The sequence below is a fragment of the Terrapene carolina genome, unplaced genomic scaffold, assembly GCF_002925995.2.
Source record: "Terrapene carolina triunguis isolate 2854851 unplaced genomic scaffold, T_m_triunguis-2.0 Scaffold103, whole genome shotgun sequence".
NCBI classification, from domain to species: Eukaryota; Metazoa; Chordata; order Testudines; family Emydidae; genus Terrapene; species Terrapene triunguis.
The window spans coordinates 3,300,361-3,310,702 of NW_020664454.1; the positions used below are offsets into that span (position 1 = coordinate 3,300,361).

Sequence of the window (10,342 nt, forward strand, 5' to 3'; positions counted from 1 at the left end):
TATATTTGGAACGCAGCTTATTTCTTTGTTAACTGTTATACTTCTACATTTACTGTACATAAAACATTTAACAGTGATCATTTAAACTGACAGGCATTTGGTAAATTCTTCAATTGGAACTTAACCTCAGAAAATTTGATTTAAATTAGACAAATAGAACGAAAACCATTTGGAAAAATATCAGCAGAGCTCCTGTTGCCAAGTGGGTACTACCCCTCTGCATGCATAGAACAGGAAAATGTCTACAAAAAAATAATTCTTGCATGCTTCTTATTTTAGCTGCTTAAGAGGGGTTTTTTTAAAAAATCTTTAAAATGTCCCATGTTTAATTAGTGTTGAGCCATATGTGGTTGTTAATTGAACCACAGTTATTGTCTGGGGATTGGTCCTGCTTTGAGCAGGGGGTTGGACTAGATGACCTCCTGAGGTCCCTTCCAACCCTGATATTCTATGATTCAAGCCTCATCTTAGCTCCTAAATACTAGTCTGTATTATATTGAGAGACAATTCCATGTAGAAGCAAAGCTTTTCATAGAACTTAAAGGAATCAAACTAAAATGGAATGAATGAAAAGAACCTTTCTCACAAAAAAAAATTTAAAAATTGTATATTACATGAAGACCCGGGCTTAGTATTTCCTAAGCAATTAAATTAGAGTGCCCATAAACAGTAAGTTTCGTTTCCTGAGGTTGCCTAAAATAGTCTTATTCAAAATCTCATTCATTTATGACATGTCTTATTTGGCTAGAGCACACATTGTTACAGAGGTTCCTTTGCCACTAGTACATATGCAAATGTTAGGTAAACACTCATATTGTCCCAGTTGTAGTGCTACTGAAACCAACTCCTGGACTAGCAGATTTACTTTCAAACCAGTTTCGCTTTCATCTGTGGTCTAATGACTGCTTTTCAGCAACACTTGACATTCACCCAAGCTGGTCATTAACTTCCCTTTATTATCAGCATGAAAGATCGCCAAGGGATTTGAGCCTCTAAAAATATTTGCTGGCCTTCTGAGCCATTCCTGGTTGCTGGTGATGCTAGCCACCCAGAGGAAAGGATAGGTTGTTGCAAAAGCCAACCCATCTTCCCACCAAAAGAAGGTATCTGTCTGTATCAGAGGATTGAACAACTACCTGGCGGGAAGTGGCCCTACCATGTTGCAAAACCTGTCACCAGGGGAAATTGGGGAGTTCTCATCTGAGAAAGGGCCCTTAGAGTGGTATTGGTGATGCGGAATGAAGTGAAGAAATATGAAACCATAATTTCAATCATCAGGGCAGAGGCAAATGGATGTCAATGAGCTTCCTGCCTTCCATATCTCCTAATTCCCAGGAGACTCTGTTTACCCACTTGGGGCCACACATCCTATGGATGTTACTGCAGATGGTTTGGCTCAGCTGATGAAGAGTGAGAAGGATTATTATATTGATAGTAATTTAACCCTTCTTTTTCTCACGTCTCCCCTACACGTGCTCAGAGACCCTTCTCAGTGAGACCAGTCACACATTTTGAGAAACACTGATCTAGAGTAGAGAAAAAGCCTGTCAAAATCTCACTCGTGCATAGACATAAAATTGACTTTGCTGTCCTGCATCATTTAGCATTTATCATGTCCGTGTTTAAGTGCCAGGAAAATCTGACTTTTTCTCATAAATTGAATTGTGTGCATGCAAATTAGCTACAACTGTAGTTGCTTACAATTTCACAGGCTAGGATGAAGTCCCTTTGAATTAATATCGGCTCATCTTGTCATTCCCAGTAAAAATGCCACAAAATGAGTCCTTTGTGATGTTATTCCAAAGATGATGATTCATATTATAAACATACCGATAAGTAATAAAATTACTGCTTGTTAGCTGTACCTCTCAAACTGAACAATGACATGTTGTACAAAAAATCAGTGCATGAGGGGCACAGAATGTATTGCCTGATTAGCTGTCTTTGTGGATGGAAAAGCTGTCTTGAGTGTCCCTTTTGGTAATTAAAAATCTCTGTCTCAGCTTCTCTAGTTGAAAAAATTATTGGGATTCTGCCAGCTTAGACACACTCTAGAAGCTGCTTTACCTCTTCTAATTTTCAGCCTTAAGGAATCAGATGTTTAGTCTTGATGCCCTGTTTGTCCATTTCTCCCACAACCATTTCCATGCCTTTTACCATGTTGCTTCCTATGCCTGGAATACCTTCCCGTCTGGTCCTATCGCTTTCCTTAGTCAAGTCCCTCTTTAACACTCATTTCTTCCACAGTGCCCTCAAGTGAGCAGGGCTGGCTCCAGGTTTTTTGCCGCCCCAAGCAAAAAAATTTGTAAAAGTGCCGCCGCCGAAGCAAAAAACAAAAACAAACAAACAAACAAACAAACAACGGAGTGCCGCCCCTTCAAAAGTGCCGCCCCCAAAGAGCCGGAATGCTGCCCCTTGAAAAGGGCTGCCCCGAGCACATGCTTGGAACGCTGGTGCCTAGAGCCAGCCCTGCAAGTGAGCAAACATTTCTGACAACTCTGCTCATTTGAAAAGGATTAAAACTCCTGCTACTGCCAACAATATTTGCATATTCCTAAACTGAGTAACTGCATGATCATATTGCTGTAACTTTTGTCCTTCCTCATTCCATCCCCTTTCCGCAGTTTGCTACACCCACCAGTCACATCACATATACAAGCTCTGTAGAGAAGGGGCCGGGTCTTTTTCCTTGTATTTGTACTGGGAAGCATTTAACAAACACTGTAAAATCCAATCATCGAATATTAAGATATTTTCATGACACTGCCTCTCCCTAGAATTGTCAGGCTACAGCCACCTCACCAGTGCCATATCAGGCTGCCTGTCTGAGGCACTGGTGTACACCCAGCCCAGGATAAAACATATCTTGACTGCTTTTGGTAGCTATTTTCAGCCCTCCTTGTTTTACTGAGCGTGCTCGCTCGCTCGCTCTCTCTTCCCCCGCCCCCTGTTTCTTACTGGCCAGCAGGGCCGACGAGGGCGGGGGGGAAGGGGGGGGAAGCTGGTACAAATTACCAGGGCCTGGCGGTCCGGAAGGGAGCATGGGGCCCGGCTTCCCCTCCCTCTCGTCGGCCCTGTTTAGCCGGTCCGCCCTTGCTGGGGGGCCTGAAAATTTTTTTTCACCGGGGCCCGAACCTGCTGGCTAGTTATAGAGTACAACCTCAAGCAGTTCAAAAGAAAACCTTATCCATAAGTCTTGAAGAGCAGTGGTGGATCCGGCTGCCTATCTAAAAGCTTGTCCAAAGTGAGTTTTAATTCAGTTGTGTTGTGTTGGGCTATTGGCTGATTTTCTAAATCGCAGTGTCTTAGCCTTAGGGACCATAAAGATATTGAATTGGTTTAATAAAGCATGCTGGCTGAGCATGATGAGAGAGACCGTGATTACAGGGACATAGAAAATACACATGTGCCTTCCCTAGAAGTGATTTGTCTAGCAGGCAGTCTGGAAAGTCTGATTGCTCCAAGCTCATAAAGTGCTCATTTGAGCCAGTAATGCCTCATTTGAAGCCAAGTGTCTAATGTCTAATGCTCATCCCTAAAGTTATATAGTGATTTTAGAAGGTGTGCAGAGAGGATTTAACATTTTGTAAGTATAAAAATCAGGATAACTATTAACATCACTCAATAAGCTACTGTACCTGAAGCTTCATCACAAGATAGTTTAGCAGCCTCTCATAAGAGCTCTTTGATTCTTTGAGCCAGTCTCTCCTAGCATTAAATAGAGGTGGCTGTTTACTTGTGCCAGGGAAGGACACACATCGTTTAATATTCAACATTCAAAATTTCTAGGCCTTCTTGCCTACTGCAGAAAATACTTGTACCATTGGTAAAATGTGCTTGGTATCTTCCTCTGGAATGGTCGTCCCTTAGTACTTCAGTCATGAAATATCAAAGTGTGTTTTTTGTGATGAGGGACCGTAGTTCTCTAGAAATAGGACACATGAGGCTTGCAGGGTCAACCAAAAACCATGTAAAATAGTCAAACTTCCATACAAAACCTACCCTTTCACCCCAACTAGGTATGCTGCATCATTATTAAAGAATTGCACCAGTTAGCCTGATGTATAACCGTCTGTGGTAACTGTCAGAGTTTTGTGAACAGGAAGGAGTTTGTTACAGTCTGCGGATTGGTAATTGGTGTATTTGAGCAGTGTAAGGCATCCAGGTGCTTTGGTGATAAGCACCAGTGTTACTTTTTAAATACATGAAATTAACCCCACGGTTGAAACAGCAGGCCAGTACTTCAGCTGATCAGTGGAGCAATTCAGATGTCTAGCAGCTGCAGATCTGGCCTGACATCTTCCTTTGATAAAACTGGAGAGAAGTCATGTGACTTTCCTGGAGGAAAAGTTTCATTCTGCATGAGTGCGGGAAGGAGAAAAAAAAATAGAAGAAAAAGTGCTACTGCCCTTTTCACGGGAAACATGGAGAAATTCCTATGACACTTTCTGCTAAATGGAAAGAGAGAGAGAATATGAATCCATTTAGACTGGCTGTTAGGAGAAGTAAGGATTCAGATTAGAAAATAATTAACTTTAACTGTGTCATTAGTGTGAGGGATGCCCTGAGAACCCCTTAGTGCACAGCTCCCAGCTCACATTGATGAGGCCGAGTCACCACCTTGTTCTTTCAGGATGCTGGCACCAACCTGTAAGGAGTAAAACCCCACTCTCCACTTAGCCTGCTCTTTACTGCCAAGTGACTTTCTGCCTGAGGCAGGATTTACCTCTCCTTTTGGCAGGTTTCTGCTGGTGCAAGCCAGTGCGGGACCCCTGGTGGTAGAAAGCATGTGAGACAGGAGATTCTAGGGAAGGAGGAGACACTAGTGGCCCCAAAATGGATTTTGCTGGCTGGGGAGGGAATGGGCCTATTCAAAACATCCCCTCAGCAGCTTCCATTGGTGGGATTGCCAAGGAGCCCCAGCGGCAAGCTAAAGAGATCCTCCCCTGGCATAAAGGTCTTTAAGTCCATCAGAATGCAGGGTAGCACCTCTGGGCCAAACTCTTCTTGCCGGATCTGGCCCACCGTGACTAGTGAAATGTTCTCATTTGAAACAAGATAGCACTTTGAAAAAGGAGAGGGCTGAAGTATTCTAAACGGTATATCCGTAAATACAGTTATCTCCTGCAATAAATAATTCATGCTGGATGGTAAAAGGCCTTTATTCAGTTACAAATCAAATAGGGTATATCAGTAAAATACTGCATTATTTAATTCAGGTAAATTGAACAGTCATTCATTATAGGCTCAATCCCACAGTGTGCTGAGCATCCTGGCCCTGATCCAGCAAAGCATTTAAGAACATGCTTAACTTTAATGAGTAGCCCGTTAACTTCAGTGGGGCAACTCATTCAGTTGCTCAAAGTTAAGTATGTCCTTATATGCTTTGCTGGATAGGGCCACAGTGCTCAGCACCTTGCAGAATCAAGCCCGATATAGGTTTTATATTATATTATAACACACAGTGTGTATAAATATGTAAGTAGAATAAAGGCTGTGGCTTGGTCATTTTTCCGTAGTTAAAACCCTAAGGATCTAAAACCCACAGTAGTAATGAAATGCTATGACAGAAATGAAGCTAATACCATCACGGCAGTGTTAAACTGTGTATGCAATATCTGTTTTCAGGTTACCAAGGCAGCTTTCACTCAATACAAAACTGTTTCCACTACGGAGACTGCTACAGAACAGTGGAGCAGTCTGTCAACAGTGATGTGCTAACAGGGGAATCCCATTGCTTTAATCCTTTGAGACAGAATGGGTGTCACATACTCAATGCACCTTTAGCTTCAACAGGTAATTTATTCCTATTATGAAGAGTTATCCTTGTGATTTTTTTTTAGAAATAGAAAAAACACTTTTTGTCTTATTACATAAAATGCAACATTTCACTAAACTCAATTATTTAGGAAAATAGATTTGTTTTCTTTTATCCTACAGTATTTCAGCGACAGCCAAATTCTCCTCTTACTTGTGTGGGTAGACCCAGTGACTTTAGTGAGCTTTTGGACAGCTCACTAAAAAGGCAATTTTGCCCCGTTCCCTTGACATTTATTGTAAAGATTGTGTCAACATTTACACTAAAAGCCCTACCTTCAGGTGTGTATAAGTCATTTCAGGCTGCAGTTCATAGTCAGGGTCTAAGTCTCAAAACTGGATTTTTATATTCCCATGAAATTCTGTTAAACATTACTGGCTTCAGGGACTTCTAGTTCACTTAAGAATAAAAAGTGGGATGTGTTTTTTTTTTTATACTGAGATGTACCAAATGTGAACTAGTGACTATGGGAATTTTGTTTGGAAAAGTGGCTTTTGCACATGGGTAACTTTTTTCCCAGCCATATATTTGCATAATGGTAACGTGCCTAGAGGTATACTAGAATCATTACAATCTAGGGAATGAGCTCCCATACAGAACTGCTCATGTTTCTGAGGGATTTTTTCCTATTTTTAAAAACCACAGTGAAAAATCATGGAAGTAACAAGACCCAACATATTTTAAGCAATGCCATAGCAGTGAGAGAGTACCAATTCGTCACTCTTTAGTTAGGCAAAACTCACTGATTCCAAACATGGTTTTTGCTGGAGGCCCTGATTCAGGAAAGCATCTCCGCTCAGGACATTACTGAAAACATTTGCTTAAGTGCTTTCCTGGACTGGCGTCCGAGATAGGACTGCAGAATAAGAGCTGACATTCCTACCCCATTGTGAGGAATCGCAGTTCAGTGTGTGTGTCGTGTTACACACTAAAAAGTACGTGCAGCAATAACTAGCAAAAGGGAAGAGTTAACCATGCAGTTTCAGCCTTAACTTTGATTTTTTTTGTGATATTCATAAGTTTGATGTTACTAAAACAGTTTTAAAATGTTGAAATTTGATGTTCAGTTTAGACAGGTAGAGAATAGACTAAATAAACTTTGCAAAAGAAATTGTCAGAGCAAAAAAATAATAATGTGGCAAAACACCAACTACCACAACATTTGCTATTTTTGTCTGGGGCGAACCTATTATGGTTTCTCAGCAATAATTTTATTTTTAGAATGGTTATTGAGGTATACAAATACATAGCATCTGAAACAAATAAATATATGGAAAATATAAATCTTATCTCATCTTTCTGTGTAAAATAGAACCATTCAGGTTTGCAAGATTCATCAAGGCTGTGCTTTAATTTTTTCAGGGTTTTATAGCACCATTAATATTAATGGAGATCTCATCTCACAGGAATGCCAAATGTGACTGGCAAACAGCTGTTCCATGAATCACATTAACAGTCAATAAATTTTTTATTTTGTGTTCAGGGCTTTTGGATGGTTTACACTATCTGGAATCTAACAGTGATTTCTGGGGTGTATGTTTATCTTGGTTTTTGTCCATTTGTGGTTGTGTACCCCTTTGTACGTGGGCCCTGTCAGATAGAGAAAATTAACATAATATGCACCCTTTCATAAGTTAATAGAATACTGTGCTCTTCAGTTAGGTTATATACACAGTGCTGACTAGACAAACAAACTGGGTTGTTTTCTACTCTCATTTACTTCAGATTTACTCTGTATCAGAGAGCAGGATTTGATCCACAGATTAGTCCACCCTTGGTTAACTAATACAGTAAACTAGTATAAATCACAAGGGATTGCATAAGTATAAGTGAGTGCAGAATCTAGTCTCTAATCTATTAAAAAACAAACACCCCCCTAACTAATTCACTTGTAAGGGCCTGATCCTACAGTCCTACTTAAGGCAAATCTCTTTGATATCAATGGGGGACTTGCCTACATAGGGCTACAGAATCAGAGTCCATTATTAATTATATTATGTAGAACCTAAGGCCCCAACCAAGATTGGGGTCCCATTGTGCTCGCTCCTATAAAAATACATAGTACGAGACAGTCCCTACCCCGATGAACATGCAATCTAAATAAACAAGGGAAACGAAGTGGGAGAAATGAAGTATCATCCTTATTTTATCAATGGGAAACTGAAGCACAGAGAGATGAAGTAATTTGCCAAAGCTCACACAGAGAGACGGTGGCAAAACAGAAAACTGAACCCAAATCCCCAGAGTCCCAGTTCAGTGTATTAACCGCAAGAGCATCCTTCCTCACATACGTTTGCAGTGGATATGGATGTGATTTGCAGTAAATATTAACATGTTTTCCATGTCACCCAGTCAGCCGCAAGTGCCTCAATAACTGAAGTGCAGCCTTCTTTCATATGCATAAGTCAGTAATCTGTGCTGAAGAAATACGGATCTGTCCTTGTTCTGAAGAACATACAATCCTTTAGAAAGATATAGCCAAACATAGACGATGCTGTCTGAGGTGACACAGAATGTGCAGAGTGAGCATAACACAGCATCAATGCTTCATGCAGTAGGTGGGGTTTGAGACGTCTTTGGAAGGAGGAAGCTTAGCAAGCTACTCAAGGCCACACAGAAGAACACTGGGCTTTGGAGTGGATAAAGGGAACAAAAGGGTCAGTGAAGAGGGAAGCTTGGGCACAGAACGAGGAGCAGGTATCGGAGCAGTGGCAAGATTTGAAGAGGAGATCTTAGTCAATATCACTTTAAACTGTTTCTGGGAATGGGATTTAAAGAAATCATTTTACACAAGGGAAACTATTCAGGTATATTGGACTAAATTGAAATCCACTTACCTATGTGTGTTCATAACTAGTCTTGCTGCAGTCAGCATCAGGCACAAAGTGCATATACTGTTCCTTTTCAAACAAGTAGTGTGGAGCGATATGTATCATGTCAATAAGAGTTCAGCCTGATTAAGAATTGGGGACAAAATCCTGCCTTCACTCAAAGGCCTGCTAAGAGTAGGGCAGCAGAAGAGCAGTACCAGCAGAATGGAAGGCCCATTGGAGATTCTGCCAGTATAGGCGGCCAGAGGGCACCATGCTTCACAACATTCCTTACCAAAGGAACACCTTGTGCCCCTGATGCTGACTCCAGAGTGCACGCAGGGGCACCAGGAGCCTGACAAAACCCCAAATTGTAGAACGCAGGCCACACCCTGGGGAGCCAGCTAGTGCATTAGCCAGATTCCTCCAGGATCTCAAGAATGTCTGGGGCACACATGAAATATTTCCAGATCCTCAAAGTACCTTTAAAAGAGAAAAATATACAACACAATCTGTCTGCAGCACTTTCAGAACACTATCTAGGATCCTTGTCCATCCATTGCTTTGACATGTCCTAGTAACAGAGAGGCATACTCTGACACACCCACACCGGTAGCCAGATTAACTTCACTCACACAGGGGTACCCGTACAAAGCAGTGAATGGAAACTCATGCACAATGACACAAATTATGAGGTTAGTTTTCATATTGTCTAAGTGAGGCGTTGGTGGTGAATTCTGCTGTCTGATTAACGTGAGGCTTCACTACATAGCTCTAGGACTCAGACTTGTGCTTCCTGCTTCAGCCCTCATATGTACTATGGTGCTAAATCATGCTCGTACGCTTTTCCTCCTTTCAGGCTACGATGTAATTTCTGAAGCACAATGTGGGTCTGAAGAAGCAGTCGCCAATGGAACTGAAGAAAATGGATTTTTCCAAAATGGTGCTTTTGATCATTGTTTGAATCACATTCCTTCCATCTATACAGATACCTAAGAACAGCTTTATCCTTTGTTTCCTTTATTATTACTATAACTGTATACGTAGTAACAGAAATGCTGTTCCAGTACTTTTATTTAGTCTGTATCTCTATGTGCTCATTTAAATAAACACCTCACATTTACCAATCCATTTTATAAATGAATATACTGTATAAGAAAAGTTATTGGAACCTGTTCCTTTGCTGTGGCACTTTGAATTTCATGCTTTAAGGGAATGAGGAGCATTTGAAACAGCTTGTTTTATCATTTCTTAGTAAGAATGTAAATGTAAGTTATATAATAACTTGTAAAGATTTGTTTCTGAAATGTATGTTTTCAATTTGAGACGGTTGTTCCCTTTAATCGTTTTAGTTTCATTCATTGGAAATTTTCTTGACTAAACGGACTTTTTTAATCACAGACCTCATGTATATAAAGCCTTCATTTGCTCCGCTGGTTTTATATTTTCAATTTTACAAGAAAGCATTAAAAACTGGATACAAGTATACTGTTGTTTCTTACCTTCAGTCTGATAAACCCTGATCTATTCAAGAAAGCTGCTCAATTATTTAACCTAATAGACATATTTACCTCTTAGATAGCTGCACGCAGTCTAGGCCAGGGGTGGACAAACTTTTTGGCCTGAGGGCCACATCGGGGTATGGAAATTGTAGGGCGGGCCATGAATGCTCACGAAATTGGGGGTAGGGGTGTGGGAGGGGGTGAGGGCTCCG

General features: G+C 40.9%; 1 protein-coding gene across 1 annotated transcript in view; it reads left to right on the top strand.

Moving 5' to 3' along the window:
* Positions 1 to 10,096, top strand: part of LOC113406540 (zinc finger protein GLIS1-like) — a 270,442-nt gene extending 260,346 nt beyond the window's left edge. The window contains 2 exon segments of the mRNA XM_026651816.1: positions 5,629 to 5,796; positions 9,488 to 10,096. Of these exon segments, the coding sequence (XP_026507601.1) occupies positions 5,629 to 5,796; positions 9,488 to 9,624 (305 nt within the window). The 3' untranslated portion in view covers positions 9,625 to 10,096.
* The last annotated feature ends 246 nt before the right edge of the window (positions 10,097 to 10,342 follow it).